Source organism: Corapipo altera, unplaced genomic scaffold (genome assembly GCF_003945725.1).
Source record: "Corapipo altera isolate COAL_440 unplaced genomic scaffold, ASM394572v1 2c, whole genome shotgun sequence".
Classification (NCBI taxonomy): domain Eukaryota; kingdom Metazoa; phylum Chordata; class Aves; order Passeriformes; family Pipridae; genus Corapipo; species Corapipo altera.
Window position 1 is genome coordinate 1,090,564 of NW_020884923.1, and position 27,770 is coordinate 1,118,333.

The window sequence follows — 27,770 nt, forward strand, 5'->3', positions numbered from 1 at the left end:
ATTTTGAATATATTGGCACTTCATGAAAAAGGAACAACAACCTAGCTACTTGAATATAGTTTTATATACTATGTATTTTCATTATTTAGTGGTTAATAAGGACAATTAATGAAACCTATACTTTACCAAAAAGGAATTGGCTACTTGAAATCGGACATTAAAATACATATTGAATATCAGACATTTTTAAAACACAAAATACGTATGTAATACATTAAAATTTTCATGGGAATTTTCACATATTTGGAAATTATTTAAATGCACTTCATATAAGATATTAATACTTTTGTTTCTTTTATTTAGAAAGTGCATTGAGCTAGCATTTCACAGTGTTTACAGCAAATTAGATGAGTTTTACACTGCAATCATAAAGTAATCTTTTTTATTCTCCCCTTCTTCAATATGTGCAGACTATTTAAGTAAATACAGTGAACTTTTAAAAAGTTTAACTTTTTACTTTAATGAACACCTTATTGAGTCAAGGCAACTACCAATTTTTCTTGTTTTATTCCACGTTCACTCATTTTTTAACATAATTTTATGTTCTCTACACCAATAAACATTCTCCAGCACATTCTTTCACACACTGTTTAAGGTTTTGCTTTGTTTTAAATAGTAACTGTATTCCACAAATAAATCGATTGGTCATGTTAGTTCTCCAGTTAGTAGTATATAAATTTACACTTAAGGGTAAAATTTGGCAGCAACCATACTCTATCTGCAGCCTCAGATCTAAAACTAGTTTTGTGTGTATGTAATTATTAGCACATTCATATTATAACTGGGTTCATCAGGTATGTCTGCACAATAATAAAATTTGCTTCATTTTTTAATATCTATGCAATACAAATTACAGTTGCATAAGAAATAGGAAGCATCATTTTCTCTGAAGTTTCTTACTTAAAAGCTGCCAAAAAAAGGAAATATTATTGCACTCCTCTATTTGAAAATCAGTTGAAAAGCTAATTCCATTATAACCTTTCAGTGGCATTTTAGAAAGTCAGTTTTGAAGAGACAGAAAGAGGAAATAATTTATACTGTGAAATATAAAAAAAAAAAATCTGTCTAACCTACACTGATGTCAGCAATCCTACACTCTGACTCCATTTGTAATTAGATAATAAAGTCAAATTGTCTTGAACAACTATTGCAAAAAACAATCCCTTTAAATACTTACTACGGAGCCATCTATTTAAATATATATTAAGAACCTATACAGTTTCTTAGCCTTAAAATCAATGCTTTCCTAATACAACATCCTGCTAGTTGAATACTTTTGATTCAGCACCTTGACTTTTGAAATGAGATAACAAATTTTTCTTCTGAAATTTAGTCCATTACACAAAGCTGAAATCTTCTAACTCAACACATGCTCTACTGAAACACCTACTAAGGCACACTGTGATTAAATTTACATAATAGTTGCTACTATAAACAGTACTCTGCTGACAATTTTAGTGAAAAAAGAATTATGTCTGGGCTGACATTTTTGCACCTCATTCCTTTCTGAACATTTGTTCTATTTCACAATGTTTGAGAAAATTGTCTAGATCTTCTTTTAATTATGAGATCTTTTGCAGAAAAGCATATTTATTAAACAAAAGTGAAACAGTACTATTCCTCTGTAGATATAAAATTACAACATTTCCTCAATTTCTTTCATTGTCATTTCTCTGTTTACAGGTATAAGGCAATTAAACTGATACATAATCCAATTTATCTATTAAATAATCCATGATTATATTCTGAAGATTACAAATGAGAACATTAATGTTTCAATAATATTGGAAAAATTCTTTAATTTCTCATTTCCATTAGACTGATATGTTTTAAAACAAATTATATACTACTGAATTGGTAAAGTTTCACTTAATTTTCTTATTTCTTGATCCTGGGATTTGGAACTGCATGCCACTAATACAGAAGGGCAGAAAAGAGTTTATAGTTAATATATTCCACATGTTCTTCACAGTTGCTTGGTCTGGCTTAGATGGAGCTAACTTTCTTCACAGCAGCCCATATGGTGCTGTGTTTTCTGTTTGTGATCAAAACAGTGTTGATAACACGCTAGTGTTTTAGGAATTGCTAAACAGTGCTTACACAGCATCAGGGCTTTCTCTGTTTCTCACACTGTTCCCTATACAGGGAAGTATGTTAGGAGTAGTTAAGAATTTGGGAGGAGAGACAGCTAGGACAGCCAATCAAATTGACCAAAGACATATTCCATACCATATAAAGTCAAGCTTTGCAGTAAAACTGGAGCAGGGAGAGGGTTTTTTTGCAAGGTAGCTGTTGCTCAGAGACTGGCTGGGCATCAGTCAGCTAATGGGAGGTGGCAAGTGCCTTTGCATCACTTGTGTTGTCGGCTGATCTTTGTAGTGGTGGGTTGATTTTTTTGGTTGGTTGGGGTTTTCTGTTTTGGTTTTGGTTTTTTGTTTGTTTGGGGGTTTTTGGGGGTGTTTTTTTCCTTTCTTCCACTCACTCATTGAACTGTCTTAACTCACAAATTGGAGGTTGAGTGAGCAAGCAAGAATGGGGACTTGTCTGCCAGACAGGTCTGGCAACATTCTACTTTCTGTATTTCATAAGAAAGGGACCAATTACTTACCAAAATATTAAATAAACAAATTTATAAAGGAGAACTTTTTAAAGAAAAATCCACAGCTAGTCAAGCATTTGAGAACAGAAAGATTTAATAAATGTGAATCCTATAAAAACTGAGCAAGAAGTATTACTGAAACATTGTGCCTACCAAAAATGTAGCTCCTAGAGATTAAATTATTCCACTATTCTGAACATGTAGGCAGTCAGAACAATGTATTATCCAATTATAAATACAACACACAGTAATACTTGTTGCATAATTGTATTTTAAAAGTATAACACAGAAAATATGATAATAAGGTCAGTATTTTACATTTAATATAATACTGAAGACTATATCTTTGTGAACTCTCTTAATTCCATTCTGCTTGTTCCAAACTATGAGAACATACTATGACAGAATGATATCATTAATGGCACACAGACCTAATAAAACATTAAAATCATGTTACTGACTGATACATACACAGTGCTGATCACCAATGCAAGTTCATACTGAAGCACAGCAAATACTGAAGCACAGCAAATACAGAAACTGGATTTGTTTGACAGACCAGCATATATTTTCATATGCACAAATTACTAGGTGATATTCAGTCGTGCTCTGATTGGGGGGGGAGGAAAACCAAAACACCCCTTACTCCTTTCAATACTTCATCTTTACTTATCAATTCATTCTAGAAGTCTGACATTCACAGCATGTTAATAAATATTTCTACACATTAATTTGAAAAATTAGTTATTATTCTGTAGTGAAATAGGATGCAATAGTCTTTATCAAGCCTGAAGTATTAAAGTGAAACAAACATGGATTTAAGCAAAAAGGCAATAATGTTATTAGAAATAAATGTGGTGCTTATACAGGTTGATACTATGTTAAAATGAAGCTGATGAAAAACTAGATATCCTTAGATCACAGCTCACAGTGATCAGTTATCAAAATCCTGTTAAAATATCGTTAAACTCAGAATGAGTTAAGACCAGTGAAAACAGTGCTAATAAAGAAGCGTGCTTTTTTTAACAGCAATATTTCAGTTCCTATTTTTGCCACAAAACTCAACAAATTTGTACAATTAAATCCTTATACTGTTAAAGTCAGAGAAACTGAAAGACCTGAGGAAATGGCACTAATAACACAGCACTGAGGTAGATGAATAATTCACAACCGAGGAATGATAACATGCTTACTCTGCATGTGTGAAAAACTAGAAAGCTGAGAAAACTTGATTGCTCCACATATATAAACATAAATGTGTATGTTGATTAAAGGGAAGCACAAAAGTTTAGTTGAAATAAGGAAAATGGTCCCTTGTCATGACTCCATATTTTGAAACATATTTTTCTTTTGCCTTTTTAAAAATGATAATAAAGTGTAACTGGGGAATTCTGAAATATCACGCACATAGTATGATTTTAAAGTAGTGTAAACAAATGAAATAAGTTTCTCTGATTTTCAGTTCTAGTAATGCCCCTGAAAAAGTAAATAACTTTTCAGACAAGATACATGCTCTTATCATATGCTTCATCTCCCTCATTTACCATATAATCTTACTAATCAAAACCCAAAGTGAAGAGTATGAAAAGACAACATGTTTTGCAGAAGATCAACTGCATAATTACCACTTCTACTACAGGTTGGAAGCATAACTTACTTTTATTATCTAGCTGAGCCCTGTATTTACTGAATCCTTTTAGCCGTACTCTCTGGCCCAGTAGATCAAGGAACTCTTCAAAAGCTGGTCCTGCCATCTCATTGTTATACATTTCTTCCTCTGTGCTTTGGCCTGCTTTGCAGTAAAGGATACCAATCTTATGTTGAAAACTCAGCTGAAATTAAAAAAATAAATAAATAAAGGAAAAATTACAGAAACAAAGGAAAACCGATACTAGAATAAATATTAACAAGTAAAACATTGACACTGCTATAACCCCTGGATGAAGTCATCTGAAAGTGAAAAAGTAAGTGTTCTGACTTGGGAAATTAAATTATCATAAAACAAAAGAAAGAAAAAACCAAAACCAAAGAAAAAAAGCCTTCAACTCTTCAAAGAAAACTGGATTGGCACTACCCAAACACAGATAAAAGCAGTACATGAAGAGTTTTCACTTTGTCATCTATAAAAGCACACTACACTGCACGCTACAGTATGAGAACTTTAATTGGCAATATTTGTATAACGGTCTTTTTTCTCAGATTTACTGCCCCTCATTTCTACCCTTTAAAGTTCAGTGTAGTTCAGTTAAAACAGGCCCTCAGAATAGTAATTTCTGTTATATGTTTTGCCTTCCCCATAAAATCGTCCATTGTTAAACATTACTTCCCATTTTCAAAACTACACTTCAAGCTAGAAATCAGGCTGCAGTGAAATAGTTTTGTTAAACAGGTTCTCAATTATGGAAGATTGAAGAGATAAATTACTTCTATACAAAAGTAAAGTATAAAAACTATGAACCATTAAGTATAAAAAGTCCTTGAGCAGATTGTTGTCTTCTTAGGTTTTATGCATACTTAAACTGACAAACAGGAAACCACCATGTGAAAGGATTAGTCCTATTATTCTTAACTGACACTTTCAAGAGCTTCATAAACTTACAGAGACCATCAGTAACACCAGATTCCCTTCAGGCATTCATGACTCAAATCAACTCTCAAGCTGTAGATGTCTCCTAATCAAACATCAGGATTAGTGTCCAAAATGTGTGTTATGCAAAGACTGTATATATTTCTGTTAGAGCAAAGGTGACAACAGTCTGCTTCTCCTTAGTCATATGTAACACATAGTCTGCCATGGTAAATCTATTGTAAAACTCAAATCCATAGACATGCTAATGCACCTGTGTTTTACTACAGCAATTTTGAGGAAAAGCTACAAGATGAGAATACTAAAAGATGGAGCAATGAAACATACATACATGAAAGCAGAAAGTGTCAAAAATATCATTCCACAATTCATCATCCTTGACTTTCCTTCTTCAATAAATGCTCCATTCCTGTATTTGTTCATGAATATCAATATAATTCCAAACAGAAGTAAAGTATATCTCTGTCTTAAAAAACAACCTAGCATCTCATGGTTTAAACATTGTGCAAAGAGACGTTGAAGATGAGGATCTGAAACTCACCAGCCCAAGACATGAATTAATCCTGGGATTTCACTTCATGGACAAGTATTGTAAATACTAGGCAATTTTGTACAAAGTGGATTCTACCAATACCACTATTGCTAAACAAGGCAGCAGCTGCAAGCTCATTTGCAGTAATCTGAACCTTCTACCTGTGTTCTAGGACTACTCACAGTTATGAAATTAGAAGACTTGAGTAAAAGAACTCTCAGCCAAGATCATGGGGGCTGTGCAGAAGTAGAAATTGAGGTACATTTAGAATGTCAATGTCTAAGAAAGAAGTATGTAAATGAGCTTTGGCAGGATCTTCTGATGCAGTGCATTTAACTGGCATGAAGAACTATCAGAATATTTAAAACTGATACAGTTTGCCAGTTTTGAAATGGTACCACATGCTTAATCTTTTTAAGTAAATAATTGCAAATATGGTTCTGATTTCATTATTTCCAAATCAGAAGTTTTACATTTAATGTAACACTGACAACAATCTAATAACGTGACATCACAAAATAACTTTTAAACCCATTTAGCTACTTGGGTATATGACGTATTAAAGGTGCATAGCAGTCCTTCCTGATTGAAAATGATAGAAACCCACACTACTGAATCTTGGCATTTTGTCAACTTTTTGTACAAATTCTTTATCATGCAACAACTTGTTGACTTTCATGTGAAGATTTTATATCTTTTAATAGCAGGAAACCTCAAGAGATTAGACACTCAATAGCCACTAAATATCACTGCATCCAAAGCTTCTAAGTTCTTTGGTCTTTTTTAAACCTCATCCTATGGCCTAGAGAGAAGTAAACATTCCTATAGGGATGCAAGGGGAACCAGAAAGCATATAAACAATAAACAACCATTAGCAGAAATTGGAAAACCATACTAGGGGAAAATTGGAGAAAGGTTTAAAAAAACAACTACAGTAGTAGATAAAGAGTTGGCTTTCCTTGTAAATTTACAGCCAAATTTAATGCTGATCATCATATGCCAAAATAAGGAAAAATGCAGGAAGTCAAGCATACAATTTACATCTAGTTTCTACTGTCATTTTCAGAGACAAATTTTAGCCACGTTTCCTCCATAATCCATGTTAGATTTCACTGAAAAATTATGAAATAGGTAGAAAATGAAATCAAAACATCAAAACAGTCTTCAATCTGCTACATAACTATGCAAACATTTAATACACCATTACACAAAATTAATATTACTCTGGTGACAGTAATTATCTTCTAGATCACAATCCATATTTTTTAATTAATGATATTTCAGCCAGTCATCATCTTCAGTCGCCAAGCATCTCTTTTTGTATTTATTTGATTATTAAACTGAAAGCATGAAGTACATAAGAGGATTAAAAACAAAAATGGATCTCATGCCAGTTCCTTTCGCAGCTTTCTGTCTATGTTGAAGTAATTACCTCGTATTAAGCAGCAAATAAGATACATAACATTTTGTCAGGTGACAGCCCATTTCACAATAGGACTGAATTTTCAGAATTGATCACACAAAATAAAACAAAGCGCTATGTACCGCTGTTTCTCAAAATGAGGAATTCATGGTTAAAGAATCACTTTGGGAAGTTCAATGGACAGTTTACATTTCCAATTTTGGAGAAATATTTTTAAAGAGTCTGGAAAATATTCAGGTCAGGTCAAACACAGTCATACACAATACTCCCTAGAACATACTGCCCCTCTGAGAGTGAATATTATTTATTAGATTAACCTAAACTCACTCCGAAGTTCAAACAGCAAAAAGAGAGCAACAGCACACCGGGAGCTCTTGGATTCAGAGTTGAGTGCTTCTGATTTCCCTGTATTGTTTTACCAGAAGAACTGACTAACACAGGAGAAAAGGACATTTGTTAAAATGAACTTTCAATTAAAAGTCCTCCTCAAAGATGAGAGTGAACAAAAGTACTATAACAAACATACAAAAACTAGTTTAACAATCCATCCAAAAAAACCAATTCTCTTCCTTTGACTACATGTACTTGGTTTTGAGCAATTGTTACAGCCACAAGAAAAGACAGAAGAACTCTGGTAGACACCACCAATGTTAGATGCAACCACTACATTTGAAAATAAATTAGCGTTAAAAAATTAATTATACCAACATCATAATCACCTGGTTCCATCCTTTGATTGGATTTCAACAGATAGATACTGACTTTTGTCTAGAAGGTAAAACCTTCAATTTAAATGATCATTGCTTAAAAAAACGGTTTTAAAAATTGATTTAAAAACCATCATAAGCCTGTCCTTCACAAAATATTCAGACAATATAAATTTAATCACTGGCTTTGAACGAAGCAGATTCACTCCATTGAACCCAATAAACGTCACCATTTTCTGTCAAAATTTAAGCCATATGAATATTTCATTGCCATGCAGTTAATTCATTAGTCTCAATCGCAATTTCAGTTGTACGAACCCAGAAGCATTCTATTCTAGTAAGACTACAACAAGTTAACCCTGTTATTTTAAAAAACAACCAAAAATTTTAGACGTAGAGACTTAATATGCTTTTGCCTCTTTACCTATGCACAATATTAATAAAGTGTTAGATGTATTTTCGTGTGCATTCAACATGCCGTTCACTTAGGAGCTGGACTCAGTGATCACTGTGAGTCCCTTCCAATTCAGAATATTCTGTGATTTGCACACATTAAAGTGCAAATAGACTGTGAAAATCCCCTCTTACTGCTGTTCAAAGTTAATAATCTTTCTCTCACTCAGTTATTTAAAGACAATCTTCATAGACCAATATTTATTTCCTTCAGCTGAAATGTATTCTGAAAAGAATTTGCTTAGATAAGCAAACCTCATTTTGTCAGTGAAAATAGACAAGTATCTCTAAAACCAAGAAACTGAATGGTTTGCATTAAAAATCCACATTTTTTAACACTGTCTGCAAAATATTTAATAATTTTTTTATTCTATTTATCTAAGGAATAGTCTTCAAAAAAGAAGTCACATGCTACATACCCCTTGTTCATCCAGCTTAAGCAGTTGTTCGGATACTTTGGGTGAGTTGGAAGCCTGTCTCAGGCACTGAATGCTCAGCTCTGGTATTACATACTCTAGTACCTCTTTGAGAGGTAGACCTCTTGCCGTGCCATGACGAGCAGTGGATGGTATAGCATCTTCTAAAATTGCTCCTCTAAGTGTAGTAAGCTGCAGTAAAGGTGAAACACACAAAACATTTTTAGCTCTAATAAGACAATGACTCTTAAAGACATAAACTTCAGATTTTAGAAAAAGCATGGAAAGATTAATGGGAAGAAAAAACTTCCCATTTTAATTTTTTTCTAAATAGTAAAAGGATTACTAAATAACTTTTAAAGAGCACACAAGCTTTTGCTATCTCAGGGACAAATATATTTTTTGCTTAAAGAAATTCACTAAGCATCTTATTAATTTATTCCAATTCATACGAACATTACTTTTTTTGGGGGGGGGGGGGGGGCATATTTTTACACCAGGAAAATTAAAAATAGTCAATTTAATGCCATACTACCTAGCAAACACAGTAGTCAAATGTGAGGTTGGACAGGTGAGGTAAGGTACAGCTAGTAGCACCTTCACTTCACCCATTCACCTATTTTTTAATCCATCCTGCTTTTTCTTCATTGGATTTGGCAAAAAGAGAGTGATTTCTTAAAACTGAGTCACCTGGATCACCTCTCCACACATACATACATGGACATCCCTTTTTTGGCTATAAAATAAAAACCTAGACAAAAAAAAAATTTATGTATCTATTTATATATCTGTTTACAAAAGCACAAGAGCCCAGTGATATCAGGAAGCCTAGCTAACACCTCTCTATGCCCTAATCAAAATAAAACCAATAGTCCTAATGACTATGAAAATTTACAGTTGCTTGCTACAATAATAACATTGTGTTTTCATAGAAATCTAAGGTAGTTGCTGTGATAAAGAAATTAGTTAGCAAGAGATATTAAATTGCTTCAAATAGAAGTTATGAAACATGCCCCTCCACAACAACCGTAAGTAAATTATTCTTTCAAATAAGACCATTTTTTTTAATGTATTAATGTTCCTTCTGCAAATCATGTATGTAGAAGTATATAAAAACATCTCACAAAAAAGCTTCTAAGAAAGTATTTTGAAGCAAAACAAAAAATACAAATAAGTCATTATACTAGTTTTCATATTTAACACCTCCCTTTTCCCCTACATTTCTTGATCTTTTATTTCTGTCATTAGGAACATATCAAGTAGCCTGATTCACACCTATCTTCAGCTGTTCCCTTGCTTGTATCTTGCAGTTCTCTTCAGCCAACTTACCTCCTTTTAGGTGCTTGCTCAAAAAGACAAAAATTTTATGCAGTACAGAAGAGGAAACCTTTGTTCAAGAGCAACTACATTTACGAATGGTAGAACATCCTTTCCCCTTAGCAGATTTACTTTCAAAGTTAGAAACATATCCACAGTACGTAAACAGTATACTAAGCTCTAAGTTAACTTCTCCATTCCTTTGCAGAATTACTGAATGAATATTACCTCACTTGTCCTGAAAACTATACGATAGTTGAATTGAGATCCTTCTTTCTCCTTAGCATCTTCAACCTTTTCCCTCCGGATGCTGACTGCTACAGGTCCAAGGTTTTCATCTATTCCAAAGTAGTTCTGATGCTCTTTTGCACAAGAATGAATGAAGAGATGAGAGAATAGTAAAGTATGAGTTGCTTAGAAAACGTTTATCAAATCTCAAAATATTTCCACAGCAAAATAAAAAAAAAGATTATTTTTAATTGAGCTATGAGATTCGTAAATACATGGTTTGTTAACCTCTGAAATGTACAACAAGTACATAAATGACAAAATGATAATTTTGATAAGCAGAATGGTCACTCATCACATAAATTACTGCAATTGCTGCTACTGCAACATATTTTTTCTTTTTTTTTTTTTTACTATGAAATTAATCATTTTGCTTGACTAGTTTGGAGAAACTGTATCTACATAAAATCTTCAATAAAAGCTAAGAGTTTTCAAACAAATAAGGTGCTATGTAGCTTCCTTCATCTCCTTCAGTTTATTCTTATTCACAACTTAACATTCAAAACAGCAACTCAGCCTCAATAAGGGAAAACTAAGGCTAGTAACTCTTCAGTCTTTGATAAATAGTTAAATTCATCCTTGAGCCAACCATTCCAGCCTGGGAGACTAAAACACTATCGACAGAAGAGAAAGATCACATTAGAGACCATTTAAGGAGACTAGACATACTCCAGTCCGTGTAACCAAACAGGACACATGCTGAGGGAACTAGCCCATGCCACTGTAAAGCTACTCTTTAACACCTTTGAAAGGTCACAGTGAATAGTTACAGTCACCTTTAAAAATGGGCAAGAAAAAGGGTCTGGGAAGCCATAGACCAGTCTCCATAAACTTTACTTCCCAGGGAGATTAAGGAACAAATTCTCATGCAAGACATTTCCAGGCACATGAAGGACAAAAAGACGCTTGGAAACAGCCTGCACAGATTTAAAAAATGCAAATCATGCATGACCAATCCAGTTGTTTTCTACAATGACAAGACTGGTTTTATGGATGAGGAAGGAGCAATGAATGTCATCTACTTGCACTTTAGCAATGCTTTTCACACAGTCTCCCATACTATCTGTGTAGCTAAACTTAAAGGACATGGTTTGGACATGCAAATTTACAAGGTGGACAGAAACTGGTTGGACAGTTGGCCTCAAAGGACTGTAATCAGTAATATGAATTACAATTAGTGGCCAGTTACTAAAAGATTTATCAAAATTTGATACTGGAGCTGTTACTGTTTAACAGGTTTTTTTACGTTATCTAAATGATGGAATGGAGTGCATCCTCAACACATTTATCTACGTGATCAAGCTCAAGGAGAACAGCTCATGTATTGGAGGTTAGGACCACAGTTGGGTGTAACGGATGAAGAGGACTAACTGGTAGGCTTTTAAAAAAGCAGTAATATGTACACAGGGCAAATACTGAAATACATAAACCTTGCACTGTTTTACAAAAGCAGACAAAGGAAAAGCCACGCAGGTAGAGTCCTACAGCTGTAGGGTGTCTGTGCTTCACTTCCCATTCTCCCCTTCCCCAGGCAGCAGCTGCTGCTGAGCTGGGACATCTGAGCTGCATGTGGAACAACTCAAAAACCACTGAAGTTTTCAACCTCACATATTAAAACAAACCCTCACTTTGACAATCTGAAAAAGCTGACTGACAAAAACCAAGACCTGTATATAGAACAGAACAAGCTCATACAATAGCACAGGCTGGGGACCAGTGGCCTCAGGAGCAGCTCTGCAGAAAGGACTGAACAACATGCTGCCCAGCAGCCAGCAGAACCCCCCAGCAGAGGTAAAGGAGTGTCCAGCAAGAGCATACCAGCAGCTCAGGAGAAGACATTATACCAGTGTATTTGGCACTCTCGAGGCCAGTGTCCAGTTTTGGACAGAGTGGGACAAGGGCAGCAGACAACTACCAAGACAATCAGGGAGCTGGAACATAGAACAGATGAGGAGAGACTGAATGAGGTGGACTTGTGCAGCCTAGAGAAGAGTAGGTTAATGGGGGGAAACAACTGCAGGATCCCACTAACTGATGGGGGTTATAGAGAATGGAGAAACAGAGGCTTCTCCAAGGTACACAACAAAAGGACACGATGCAACCATCACAAGATGCAGCCCCTCATCATGGGGAATCCAACACAGAAACAGGTTGCCAGAAGAGTTTGTGAAATCTCCATCTTTAGAGATAGTAAAAAAGCTACAGGGACAGCTAGAGGGGAATAGGTTCTGAGCAATGTATTCAGAACCCACGTTCAAAAGGAGATTTAAACAGAGAATGAGACTGGATGACCTCCAGAAACAACTTCCAATCCAATTTACGCTATAATCCCATATTTCAAATAGTGATGAAGTAATAGAGTAATTTCTCTTTAAAGATTATCTGGATTAAAAAACATTTTGCTAGTATTGTTGAGCTAGTTTGATACTTTTGGGTTTTTTTTACAATGTATTTATAGAAATATGTAAAGAAGTCTTTTGCAGAATGTCTTTCACTAAGGAGTTATCTATACTCTCAGAATGAATACAAAAAGATGAAGTCATGTCTACATAAATGACAGTCTTATTTCTCAAATGAAGTTTAAATTAGGTTTCCAGCAGCCTTTCAAAAATCTATCTATAAAGTATGCTGGTGGCTACAATCTATCTCCCAGTGGAAGGAAAATGAGCAGCAGCACATTACAACTAGCATCCTTTTTTTGGAAGGAACACCTGGAATCAAAGTGGCATGGACATTAAATTATTTGCTTATGCTCACCAGCTACATTCCTTCCCCAGTCGGAGCATTCTACCTGCATGAATAAATATGTCATGGATTTCCCAGGATTTTTAAATTAAAACTTTGAGCCTTAATGGGAAAATTTCTCAAATGGAACTGGATTTTACAGACAAGACAGAGAGAAGGAGAGAGAGAGAGAGAGAAATTCAGAGGTCAAACACCTCCAAGGACATAAAATCTCCCCACAGTTGCATAATTCAGGCTTTGACAAAAGACAAACTTCTCAGGATTTCTATAGCCTTCTATTCTGATGTAAATCTAGAAAAGGATATTACAGAGTTACTAGGTTCCTTGGCTGGAGTATTACTGAGCCAAAAAATGCAAGCTTGGTAGATACCTGCTAATTTCTTGTACAATATGAAAGACACAAAACCAAGGACACTATTTATGTGCATTAAAAATAAAACAGACAAAACAGTTTCAGGAATGGGAAGTAAAGAAGCTGAAGTAAACTAAAGAATAGCATGGCAAGTGATATTATAGGATTTGGGGAAAACATTTTTAATTCAAAGCACCGGGTTTTTTAAATTTCATAAAGTACAAACTCATTAAAGCTCATTTAAATGTATTTTTGTAGATTTAAAAGTATCAGCTGGGGATAAAAGAAGAAAATAAGAGCTGTTTTCTAGCTGTTTAAAGAGAGATGTTAAAATATTTGTCATTTTTTCCTTTTTCATTTTAAGGAATACTTGTCATTTTTGTTCTAATACAAAAGTCTTCCTTGTACAAAGCTGAATTAATACCAGTTTGCTAAGCCTTTACATTTTTTCTAGGACATTTTTTCAGCTCCATATCAGCAGACACAGTAACATTAGAAAATGGTTGCAAGCCTCCCTCAAATAAAAAGCATGGTAATAAAAATCAAGTCTCGAGGTATTATGAGGATAATTGCACAAGGGAAAAGGACAAATCAATGACAATCAAAACCATAAGATAAAATAATATATTCTAGCTTTTGCAAATCTTAACTGAAAACTGAGAAGATATCTTCAATAAACATAACATATTTTACATCAGTCATGTCGGATTTGATTTTAACAATAGTTACAAAGCTTATAAATATGCAGTATAAAACCACAGCTCATTTCAGAAAACACTGAATTTTGAATCTCGTATTTCTTGAAAGGGAATGGAATAATTAGTGCTACACATGCCCGGGTGTTTCTTCCATGCATCTTAAAACAGAAATAAAACTTGTACGCTGACAAGTGCCAATTATAAAACTGTGAACTAAATCAAATATTCAGAAAGTTATTTCTTTTTCATATATATTTTCTTAAAGGCAAAGAAAATTGGTGCATTATGTACAAGTGACTATTGATTGCTATTTTTTTTTTTCATCTTTCCACAATTATTTTGCTAAATTCAACTGTGCTATTAAATCTACAATTCAATGAACAATCAGCTAGGAAAGCTCACTGTCATGGAAGAGCATCAAGTAGACCCAGTATGCATATAAATGTCACTTTTTCTTATATGGATGGTCAGGACAGCAGCAAGACATCTGGGTGCCCAAGGCAAAATGTCTGGTTTATTTCCTCTAAAAACAATAAACTTTGCTTAGGTGAGAACTGTGTTCAGTTGGAAGTAATCTGGAGATCCCTTAAGATAATAGATATTCAAAATTATGGTTTTAGTTTCATCAGCATGTTTGTCCTGACTTACTATCTGTCTCATAAGAGCCATCTGATACAGGTTTCTCTCATGTAATTTCTGTTACAGGTCTATAGAAAGATAATGCACAACAGGGTATGGCTTATATATCATTGTAAAAGTGAGAGGGTAACAATTTATTACTGGATATTAAATACATCACATCATATTTACTTTTGAAGAACTCTACCTAGAGAATAATTAGTAACAATTCAAGTTTCCCAGTATTATACTATGTCGAATAAAACTCAGAAATCAATTAAAACTAATTACACTCACATCAATTTTCCAGAAAGGTCATTAGGTTTGTTTATATTATATTATTTAAAGTGGCTTTGAGTACTCTTTGCATTTCCTTTTTTTAATTTCTATGACACGATTTTTCTTCACAAAAAATCTACCCCACTTCAGCACTTGTAACTCATCCAAGATAAAAGCACTTCACAAATAAGTCCTCTTTCATTGTCTTCCATCATTCCCCCCTCATCCTGCCACCACCTTTATCCACCGATAATCTTCCTTTCATTTCTGTCTATGCCAATCCTTTCTTCTCTCTGCCCCTCAAAAAATATGCTATCCTTCTGTTATAACTTTCCCTTCATTCTCTTGTACTCTCCCTCCCTCAACACTTTTCTTATACTTTACAACCTGCTTAGCTTGAAAGGCTTTTTGATCCTCTAAAATTACTGCCCATTCCTTTCTTAGCTATGGGTCTTTTTCTTCCTCTTTCATGAGAGATTCAGATTCTTTTCTTCCTTGCCTTTTAAAAACAGTGTTTTTACAGTAACTATGTTCTTAGTGTCTATCATATTGTGAAAAATACTGTACTGGATCCTCTTTTGAGTGTCTTGTAAAGGGTTACAGAAGGAAGGAGTAGAGTACAGTGCTTATTTCCTGATGTTCAAATATAGTTAGAAAGCAGAGGAAGTATGATTTCAAGAAGACTCAGGCTATAACAGTCTTTTAAAAACAGCAGTATACCTTTTTTCTTCTTTTCTTTTAATAACAGCAAAAAAGATCTAGCTGTAATTCATGATTCAGAGAGGACAGAGGTAGGTATTTTGGGGTTCTCCCCACAAAGCCAGAGATTTCATACACAATTCAAAATTCAGTACTGAACACAGACTGTCAAAGTCCATCACAAAGTGGAAACAGTTTATCTGAATAACGATTCAAGCCAAGATAATTACTCTGCTGAGAAGAGTATCCTGGCATTTTTGCAGTGTGAACACATCCTAAAACAAAAGGGTATAAGGCAAGCAGAAAGGCATAAAACATCCTTCTTTAAGCTGAAAAACTAAACAGCATCAGAAGCTCTTTGTTTAAGGAGTATGTATGCATGCATACAGTATGAAAGGCCCCAAAAGACACTTGAAGACAGTAGAATCTAGAAGGGAGTCAGAAGACTCAATAATAAAACCTTCTTCTTTGGAAGCACCTTCTAGGAAATAATGATTTTCATTCTGGGTATCAGTATTTCCAGTGCATTTACCAGATACAACTGTCATTTTTTCCTCTTGCTGATCAAGACAGTTTGGTTTGGAGAAGTTAGTTTACGCGCTATTTTAACCTTTCCTTAAATCGCTTAATGAACTCACACAAGTATTGCCCAATTTTACATATAACCCACTGGTTGTCCAATATCTCTATAAAAGGGCAAGAACACAGGTTTAATTCTAGTAAAGAGTTTCAGGATCCTCTGGAATACTTAAATCTCTCTATAGAGAAAAAAACCCAAAAAATAATCTTTACTAAACAACTTAAATCTAGTGCATTGCTATGTCAGAACAGTTGCATTAAAAAAATTTACCTTTTCCATAGAAGAACTTGCGGTAATAATATGCTCCAAGATCAATGTGTTCTATGATGTAACGCTTCACTTTCTCTCTGTGAATTGACTGGTTTTCTCTTGGTACTTCCAGTACTGAGACACCAGCATTTGTGCAATGGGAACTTAGAGAGGACTCAAAAGAACAACTTTCACCTGAAGAAAAAGATGCTGAATTTGCCCTAGAAAGTGCAATCCGTCTGTCTCCTTCCCCACCAGTTTCATTCCTGAAGTAAGGGCAACTCAATACTAAATCATTGCTTTTCCCATCACCCTCATCAGCATCTAAATTCTCTTTTGAATTGAGGTCCTCTTTGCTTCCCAAAGGAGATTCACAGTTTCCTGTCTGGCCTGCTGGCATCTGAGTCTGTGATGCAGCTGAAGCCCCAGTGGTTATATTTTTCCTTTTTCCTACATTTACTCTGGTAGCCATTGCTTCATTTATGTTAAACAAAACGCTCTGAACATCATAATGTGCAAAACATTTCTGACAGTTCCAAGAACGAACATTTCTGTCAAGTCTATCATCCAGGTCTGATGAAAACTTGAAAGTGTCATGCTCACTTTTAACTGTTCGCAATTTTCTAAACAGAGATGTTTCTACCCCTTCTGATTTTAGTCTCCTCTTGAAAGACTTCTCCCTGTCTCGACCAATAAGCAGGGCACTATCCATATAATCCAACCCAGAAATCCTGACAAATTCTCCCCTGGAAATCTGCGCAGCAGCATGTAGACTCGGAGAAACAGTAGGATCACAGTGGAAAAACTCAGAAAATCCAAAAGGAGCAAGGGTTTTATGTTCAAAATTTTCCACTCGATATCCTCTTAGCATTGCAAAAAAATTTTCTCCAGACAAGCCTTGTCTATCAATTGAAGAAGTACTGCCATATTCCCTATGAAGAGCTGCTCCAGTATTTGGGTTAACAGCGTTTTGGTCTAAAACATCTTCAGCATCAATATCACTTATTGTCACATCACTGTTGCTTCTTTGCCTTATGGGATGAAGTCCCCTTTGAGGGGAATGAACAAAAAGATCTCCAATTGAATATTTTCCCTCCGTAAATTCCAATTCTAGTTCTTCTTGCTGTCCATCACTTTGGTCATTTTGTCCATTTGGAAGTACTGAGCCAACACCTTCATAACCAGCTGGAGGTCTGTTTTCCCAAGCAGCTTTACTCAATTCCTTAGAGCAATCCTTTTTAGGAGGCCATTCAGATACCCTTGCTCGAACACCCATTTTAGGCACAGCTGGTGTACCATTTGCTTGATTATTTTCAGCTTTGCTAGATGCATTTGAAGACACAGGAGGACCCATGCTACCATTCAAGGCTTTAAGTTTTCTAGCGAAATAATCATCAGATTGCATGCTTCTTGAAGACTCCCTGAACTTTGAGGAAGTTCTGCTTACTTTGTGCTTATCTTCTTGCAAAGACCTTTGATCACTCATGTCCAGTCAGTGGGAGGGGAACCACCACTATTGCATAAATGTACTGTTACATTTGTTATTACATTGTCTTTTATGGGCCAATAAACTACAATATAAAAATACAGTTACAGTCTTCCCAGAAGTGCCGGCAGGAACCTCAGTGTACCATTTTTGCACAGCTTCTGTCAGGAGAGCAATCTCAAAATATTTCCTTCAGTTCAGATGCATTCAGTTCAGTATTAATCCAGACAAATTTCTTATAGCTGTTCATAAAAAAAAAAAAAAAAAAAAAAAAAAAAAAAGAAAAAAGAAAATGTATTAAAATGTTTATAGTCAATAACAGTAAGCTCCAATGTTACTTGTATATACATAACAGCCCATGAAACTAATGAGACATGTTTTGTATCTTTTTCTATGCTCTGATTCCTTAAAACCCAATAAATGCAATAATCGCAGTTTTCAGTGGGATTCCACAGGATGTGAGCAGTTTGAACCTGCATCTCTCATGGACACACCAGTACACGCACACTGAATAACACAGCACGTTTTGCCAAGCAGAACAGCCACAGACAAATCTCTCTGCATTCCTGCAATACTGACAGCAACTTAGACACCTATTCTTTGTCTAATCACTGGGGTTTGTTTACATAACATTTAAGACACTTTTATCCAAGTTTTCTTGAAAATGGTCAATACACACAGGAGTGTTGGGGCAAGACTGGTACGAAATATAAGTAAAACATATAAAGCAGACAGGGCCTTAGACAGAGAAATGTGTTTTGTCCCATTGAAAACAACATTTTAAAGAGAAGTAATTTCTCCACTATGATGAAATCAGTGAGTTAATGTACTTCATTTCTTTCCCCCTCTCTCTTCCCAAAGAGAGATTTACTCACATTCCTTCCTTTGAAGTGCAAACTATTATTTAGTTGTGTAAAACAGTTAGAGTTGTTTCTGTTATATTATACTCCTCTGGTTATTATGCTAAAGAACGTGTCTGTTTTCTTCCACAAATAAGAAAAGACAGTAGCTCTATTGACAAGTCACATTTTGATAACAAAATCGGAACTGTTAGGATATAAAAATATTCTTCAATGGCTTTAATGGTCTTAAGAATGTCCATGACTCATGCTGTGAAGATTCATTTGCAGACAGAGCCCATAATCTGTTGCATAAAAGCAGACTAAAATAAGAATCAAGACAGAATGTTATGTACTTCTTTTACAGATTTTGTTCCTCGAACAAAAATGCCAACATAATGGTCTTTTGAGATGCTGCAAAATAAAGCTAATATGCATTTACCAGAGATTAAGAAAAAGACAAATTAGCCTGAAATAGAAGGTGGATGATGGGCAAAGGGATAATAATAAATTAAAATGTGACAGCTTATTTTCTTCTGCTTGTCAGAAGTCAACACAAAGTCGTGTTTGGTACAGAAACCTTTAGCAGTCTTCTACAGTAATGGGTTAATAAACATTTTAGACTTACAGTAGTGTCATGTTGATATGGTTTGTATGTGACTGGTAGTAGAAATTGGTGACAATAACAATACAGCATTGCAGCTTACTTTCATTACATACGAATTCCCTGATGGTCAATGAAGACTATTAAAATAATGTTTTGGGTTCCTTACAGGAGTCCAAAAGACAACCTACATGTTCAGAGAGACACTATTTGAGAAGTGGTATATAGGATTTTTTAATATGCAAATACAACACAAAAAGAAAAATGTTGGTCATAGAATCATAGAACAGTTCGGGTTGGAAGGGGATCTTAAAGATCATCTAGTTCCAACCATCCTGGCATGGGATGGTGCTCTAAACCTACTCTCTTTCGGTTTAAAATTATTAACCCTCATCTAGTCACTATATGTCCTATATGAAGTCCCTCTTGGCTCTCTTGTAGGGAGGCCACAATTAGGTTTCCCTGGAGCCTTCTCTTCTCCAAGCTGAACAACCCCAGCTCTCTCAGCCTTTCCTCACAGCAGGTGTTCCACCTCTTTAATCATCTTCATGGCCTTCCTCTGGACTTGCTCCAACAGGTCTTGCCCTTCCTGTGCTGGGGCCCCAGAGCTGGATGTAGCACTCCAGGTGGGGTCTCATCAGAGTAGAGAGTAGAGGGGCAGAATCCCCTCCATCAACCTGCCGGCCACACTGGTTTTGATGCAGCCCAGGATACAACTGGCTTTCTGGGCTGCAAGTGCACATTGCTCAATCATGTCCAGCTTTTCTTCCCCCAATAACCCAAAGACTTTTTTTGTAGGGCTCCTCTCAGATACATCAATATGCTTAACATTTTTGGAGCACAAGAAATATTACAAAGGTGATATACAAGTAATTTCTGTGTGATACACATTAACATGAAGAGCTCACAGCTTTTTAATCATCTCTTAGATTGTTCTTTATACAATCATAGAAGTGTGAGAAACCTTTGCTAAATAGAAACACTGAAGGAAAATTAAACTATTCCAGAATCATCTTTTCTGTTTCTGCAAGTATATAAAAGAGTGAGAACACACAAAGTTCAATTTCACATACTGGGAAAGAAATTTAACTTCTTATTGAAGGTTGATTCAATTTTCTTTGAAATTACAGTGAAATATGTCTTCTAGCCTTCCTGTCCTTTCCTACAGAAAAACTATTAATGAAGTCATTAGTTTATGCATTTTTAAATAAAAAACAATCTCTTACAGAATAAAAAAATACATATAAGGTAAGAAAAGGCTATCTTGCAAAAATTTCATTATTTTCTTCTCTTAACCCTTTTTCTGTGATAAGCATTTGTGCAAAAGTAGTGAATTGGACCAGAAACATAATGCAGGTTGAAATTAAATTGGGGATGAGGTGGTGGAAGGCAGAAGGGAAGAGTGAGACTACCACCCCATTTATTTTGCATTCAAATCCACAATGTGATTTACTGTTTGGCCTCACAAACAGCTGTATTTGTGGAAGGCAAGGAGAGAGCCTGATGGTCACAGGAAAGCAAGACTCCTTTTTCTTTGGTGGTGGTAGCTTAAATACTAGAGGAAGTATGGTCTGAGTATTTTAAAAAAAAGGTACATTGCAAAAGACAGTATTTAAAGACAGAATTTGTTTTCTTTACAGTGTAAAGCTGGGGTGACAAGACCAAAGAAATGCCTGTTTGGAACTGTAGATTAGTATTTTATTGGAAAAATTAATGTTTGAAGAAGTGATGCAGTATATTTAAGATATACTGTTATTTCTTTTTCTTAATCTAGAGTTGGTCTAATTGAATAGCTCCTGTTTTTAATATGACTGACCATTTCGGTAAATTCTGTTAACTCGGTACAACAGCATGTTCTGTCTGACAGCTGACTTATGCTTATGGATAGCACTATATTCTCCTGTATTTGCTGTTAAGATTTGTCTCTCTCTATAGTAAGAATTTACCAACTCACAAATATTGCCCTACAGATGTTGATACTATTTATTGTAAATCAAATTTTGTTTGCTGAAGGTAATAAACTATTACTTTCTCAAAGAAAGCTGCCAATATGATCATGCATATCCTTCTCTTCAGACCTGTACAGCTCTCTTGGTCAAGCTCTTCACTTCCCTCTCTTTTCATCTCATCCTAGCACTGGAGAATGGAATCAGCGACAGATAAGGTCAAAAAAGAAAAGCTGGATGCCTACCCTGCTGTTGTGCTCCTGCCAATCCTTCCCACTAAGACTGCTGGATGTTATGCAAATAACTTAAGTTCCTTCCACACAGCTACAAAGCCTTCCTTCTGAGCTCAATACAGCAGCTGGTTTGTTAGCTACAGTTACAGTTCTTTAACATGGAATGAATCCAAGTTTCCTGGGGACCTGGATACTTGCCCACAAATGTTCCCGTGCCAGTAGCAGAGCAATGAATAAGAACTGTACTATTGGACTATCCTGTCAAAAGGAGGTTGTTTGGTAACGTTGCCTCATGTCAGCCTTGATAGATGGAAATGAATTATTTAAGAAGTCTTTCTGTGATCATTTTGTTGATCAAGACTTTGGAAATCTGCCCCTATTATTATGTAATGTTATCATCCTAAAAAGAATGCATAATTTGGATGAAAGCATTAATCTCTACTATTTATCAAGATGACAATTCCATAAACCATGACTCTCAAGCTCTACTAATCTTAGAAAATGGGAAGTGCAATTTGATAAAGTAGGAGTATAGGCTGGAATAATATGCCAAAAGCTGAAGATGAGACATTTAATTTGCATTCAATGGATTCTACACAGCATTTTCTGCGAGCTCACTCCAGTGAGTTCCCACTCTTCAAAGAGACACATAGTAGCGTTATGTATTTGGCCAGTGTAGTAGCAGAGTAGCAGTTGCACAATGGCTACTTCATGAGAATCTAAAGTCTGCAAGAAAATTCTGCCTTCCAGCCCATACTTGAAAGTGCAATGAAAAAGGAGTGTGCAAAAGAGAAATGAACATGGTTTCTAAGCTGCCTGTATTTTTACAAGTTCTGGACTAGATAACTTACTGAACAAATCTGTCACAAGGTATTATTTCCTAAAACTAAGATTGCCACCAGAAAAAAAAGTAATTTTTGAAAAAATACAAAATAATGCAAAAAAAGGGTTTTTTAATGCAAATTTCTAAAAGCACACTACATTAGCAAATGGTTTTAGATTTACATATCTTTAATATAACTATTATTTCTTAATGATTCCTAAATGAGAACTATCCAATTTGCAGAAGCAAAGTGACAGCTATGTCTGGTTTTCAACCAATGCTACTTACTTGTGTGTTCAAGTCAGAAAATTCTGGTCACACTAAACTGTGATATCATATGACAGTTGATTATGATGTCACATGGGATAATTATTACTGCAGATAGTAGTATGAAAGAGAAAAATGAGTTCTTCATGTTTTTGGCGGGATTTTTTCATGCAAATGTATTTAGAAAACCATGATATTTAAGCATAATTGTCTTTAAATAGAATATTTCTTTCAAAGTTTTCCATGAGGCTCAGTGAATATTACAGAATAACACTAACTATAATTGAGGCACTTATTCAGATTGCAGCTGTGGAAAATGGATTGGAAATAATACAATGAACAAATTATGAGCACAGCTCATAAAAAAATGCTTTGAATTATTATACATCAAATTTACAACTAAAGCTATAACTACTATAGTATAAATAGTTAATTCTCATATGCATATTTCACTTACTTGAATAATATGCAGACATAGACAAAAGGTAGAAGGAGGATGGGAAGACCCTCATTTGACAAATGGAATTATAGATGAGCTCCTGTGTAGTGAATATTTGTGGTACATTTCCTTAGCTATGTTGTATTTCTTTACATTTACAGTCTCTGCTCGTGAGAGAAATATCAGAGTAAAAACTGAAAAGAATCTTTTGTTGAAATAGCCTAGTTACAGAAATGTATCCACCTACAATCATGGGGAGTGGGGGGGAAGGAGCCATAGCTAAGAATGACAACAGCCCACATGATTCTCAGTGCTATGACCATCACATTTCTTATAAAAAAGTGTAATTGCACTAGTTTGGGACTGGTGCAAGATTTAGGGTAAAAAAGAAATAACATACTCTGTTCTTAAAACACAGTTCCCTTCCCCAACAAAGAAAATGGCAGATGCACATAAATATTGAGACAGATGCAACAGAACTTTGAATTCCACATCTGTTCAGTGCTCTTCAATGAAAAGTGTTTTATTTTTGAGAGATCCCGCCAATCATAACTGTTCTCTTTCATTAACAGGCTGAGAAAAACCTCATGACCATCTACAGAAATAACTGTGTAAGATAGAACATTAAACAGATCCCTTAAAAATGCTAGACTTCTTTAACTTATGGTCAAGATCCCCCACCTGTCATCTTGACTTTTCCAGAGAAAATATATATGATACCTTTCAACTGCTAAAAACAATACTCAATACTATGAGTTGGTCTGTTTTTTTTAAAATATCCTACATCCATTCAGTGAAAAGGAATTACAAAAGATACACTTTCTTGGTGTATCTCATTATACCACAGAATACCAAAAAATATCTATCACAAAGTTCCAGCAGCTTCTCTTTAACCTATCTTCTATTACTTTTCCTGAATATTTGGTCCTACATATTGTATCTCGATTCATGCTTTGTTTAATTAAGACACTAAGTTTTTCATCAGGCAACCTAGGTTATCTCTCAGTGAATATCAGTGTTTTATACAGAGCTATTACTGACTCTAACCTTACTGTCATTGATTTTAAACCTTCTGTTAGAAATAACCTTCTGTTACTGAAAAATAAGTTTGATAAATTTGTGATTGTTTTAGCACTTAATTTTCTTAGAATATTTATACCAATATTCTATTGTTCCATTAGCACAACTTTTGACACCAAGATGCATTAAGGCTAATTTGATTTCCAGAACAAACTGGATATCCTCCTATTCTTACAGGCCTATTATAAACAGCACAATTATGCAGCCTATGCAGAGTTTAACTATGAAACTGGAACAGAAGTTATATCTTATTCAGGTCAAACTGTGTAAAGTAGTAAAGTTAAATCAATAGCAAAACTACCACTGACACACACACTGCGAATCTTTTGTTTGCATTCTTCCAATTCAGTTCAGTTATTTTTAACTGAAATGATGAAACTTAAAATACAGTAACACCTACAACATAATGCAATTAATGAGGTAAAAAGGAAAAATTTTAACATTGAAGTCTTAGACCAAAGAATTTTTTCAGAGAAGGGTTGAATAAAAGCTCTGACCACTTACTATCCCAAGGGGAGGGAGCACACGGGGAAGACATCAAATTCCTCATAGATTATCATTATTAACAGATGCCATTTTTTGAAAGCCTCCAATAATTGCAAACAGAAATTTTATACCTGTCAGTCAAGTTCTGGTATCACTGAAAATTTAGAAAAAAAAAACAAACCAGAATCCAAACTCTCTTTTTCTCCTTTCATTCTTTCTGATCAAGAATCTAGGTGTCAATGGGCAAGAATAACAAAAAAGAACCCAATTTACTGAATATTAAGTAATCTGTTCTCTACATGGAGACTAAAAAGACATCCAGAACATATTTTACATAGTATGTCAGACTGGATGATTCTAAGATATTTCCCCACCTTAAAGAATTTAGATGTACTTATGTCTGTGCCCCAACACTTCATATTAATTACAGTCTCCTCAGAAATGGATTTATCCATAAAATACTGATAATGCAGAATTTTAATTCTAGTTTCATCTTTCAGATTGAAGAGTCTTCAACCCATAATGACACAGATATGTCATAAACAAGATTCACACATATCAGTATGAAATATCAGTCAGCAGATAAACACAAATAAATTTTTTATAATACTTTATATATTCAGTGTAGATCAAGATCCTAAAAAGAATGGAGCAAAAACCTGTTTGCATGGCATGTACTTTTCCTCAGCCAGTAGAACCTATTCAGTAAGGAAGTTCAGATTAGACAAAGCATGAATTATTCTGAAAGGGTAAAGATGATTCATTATAATACAGAAACATTGCATTGAAGCAAGTTCCACTCAAAACCAACAAAAAAGCAATTTTTAGTGGTCTTCTCAAGCAAGCTGGACAACCTCTGAAACCTCAGTAGAAATAGTACTGTATACAGGCTCAGAAATTGTCAAAAGTCTGCTGATTCTTGAATTGCCCTTCCCTGCTTGAATGCATGTATTCTCATTCAAATTGCATAATAGACAAGTCAGGGACTATTCCTTTGTCCTGTTGGAACAGTATCCTCATACAAGGACCCCACTGTACAGGATGCTAAATACTACAATAATCCAGTTGGTAAACAAAAAGTGTATGAAGTCACTGTCAGAGGCAAAGCTTAGAAAGATAAAGATTGGACCTGTGCACCACATTCAAATCATTCAAAGACAAGGAAAAGGACAACCAATTGTATTTGAATTGGGATAACACTGAAAGAGAAATACAGCATCTGTAAACCAACTAACGGAAGTCTATACAGAAAGGGGAATATTCATATTGTATATTGAGAAAGGAACATATTACATGTGCTTCATTTCAAGTCAAATTTTTACCTTCATGTTCTTAATACACATATACAAATACTAAAAATGCTAAGTCTGTCATGTAGTTCTTATAAAATACTGGCAGACACATAAAGCAACTCAGTGTTTTAAAAGAGTATTGTATCATTTTAAAACGAAGAAAATAACATATTCTACCTTTTCCCAGAATTAGTGACATCAGAAACTATCTTTTCTGTTAAAATTCTAGCTCAGCACACAAATGGTTATTGAAATTGCAATTGAAAAGCACTCTGCCCAAGAGCAGGCCTAGGTAAAACCAGGGGGAAAAATCACAACGAACAACCCATATAATACTACAAAATGTCAATTTCATTTAAAGAAAAAAGTCATATTGTAAGAATTTTTGTCCTTACAACATATAACAAATTGCTATAGATGGAATCATGTGATCAAAAATTAGAAATAATTAAGTAACATCATTTTCTTACTTACCAATCTTCAAAAATTTAAAGCTTCGTGAATAGAGGGAGATTTCTAATTGAAAAACTTCTAACTGAATGCAGTAGCTCTGTATTTTCTAGAAAAATTATCTCAAAGGTTTTTGGGATATGTGCTAGTTTCAACATAGTGCATACAATTGCTTTTGATTATTCTGAAAAAATAATAGGAATACTGGACTTGGCACCTCCCTGGCTATCTGAAGAAATGGTTTTTAATTAAAAGTTGAAAGGAAAGTAGAGATGTGCTAAGATTTTGATTGCGATTTCACACTCCAAGGTAGAAATTTGGAAGCAGGTTCAGAAGCTGCAGTGAAGTTGAATAAGGAGTCAAGTACTGCAAGACAAGATACTGTTCAGGAAGAGAGAACAAGTTGCAAGCTTTGACTTTTCTGAGTCAATATGTCACAAAAATTCATGAGGCAATTCCACTTTTCATAAGTCTAGTACGGTGAGGCCCAAAATAAAGCTTTTTCATCCACTCAGTGAAAAGATAAAACAATACATCTATTAAACAGCTGAGGCTGCCTATTCCACGAAGTAGGTTTCAGATGCTGACACAGTACTCAAGAGAGCCTTTGAAATACACAAAGCCATTTTTAGCCAGAACAAGAAAGTTCTTTATTATAACTGCGTTTGATAGTAAAAATGCTGCCTCAGGGAGGAGGACAGATTAAGCCTGCCATGTTCACATTGGTGATGTCAGACTATTTGCATTGTCGGATTCTATGATATGAGCTTACAAACCCATACATTGGACATCATCTCCAGAGATCACCAAATTCTTCCAAATAGCAAACCGCTCAGTACTAGAACAATACTAATGCTACTCCCATAAGAAATACTCCAATGCATACAGTTTTTAAGGGTATCAAATTTTTTGAAGTAGAAAGAAAGAGCCTCCCTAAAGCAAAAGACACACCCAATACATCCATCGTTGGAAGAGACGGTCAAAGGAGGGTGCATGGATTTTAGTCACGGGTACACAACAGCTTGAGTTTGAGAAACAAACTCCCTATTTCATTCCAAAAATCTTCTGTTTTGACAAATTATCAGAAGACTTATTACCCAATGGAAACAGGCATTCCAGAGTGGTATAAAATGTAAGGACTCTAAATAATAACTGACAAAAGGTTGAACACTCATTCTGCTCATGTTCATGAGAAACGGTTATGTCATCCAACAGGTCTCCATATATTTACATGCAGCAGAGCTCGCTGGCTCAAAATAATCAGACTTTTGCATTATAGCCTT

The 27,770-nt window shown here is 34.9% G+C and overlaps 1 protein-coding gene across 3 annotated transcripts in view; it reads right to left on the minus strand.

Annotated features, from left to right (window-relative positions):
* SIPA1L2 (signal induced proliferation associated 1 like 2) overlaps positions 1-27,770 on the minus strand; it is a 130,987-nt gene that overhangs the window by 59,006 nt on the left and 44,211 nt on the right. For all 3 annotated transcript variants that reach the window (XM_027657301.1, XM_027657299.1, XM_027657300.1), the window contains exons 3-6: positions 16,564-18,270; positions 10,263-10,396; positions 8,721-8,909; positions 4,257-4,431 (exon numbers count right to left, since the gene is read on the minus strand). In XM_027657301.1, the coding sequence (XP_027513102.1) occupies positions 4,257-4,431; positions 8,721-8,909; positions 10,263-10,396; positions 16,564-18,028 (1,963 nt within the window). In that variant the 5' untranslated portion in view covers positions 18,029-18,270. The remainder of the gene's footprint in view (positions 1-4,256; positions 4,432-8,720; positions 8,910-10,262; positions 10,397-16,563; positions 18,271-27,770) is intronic.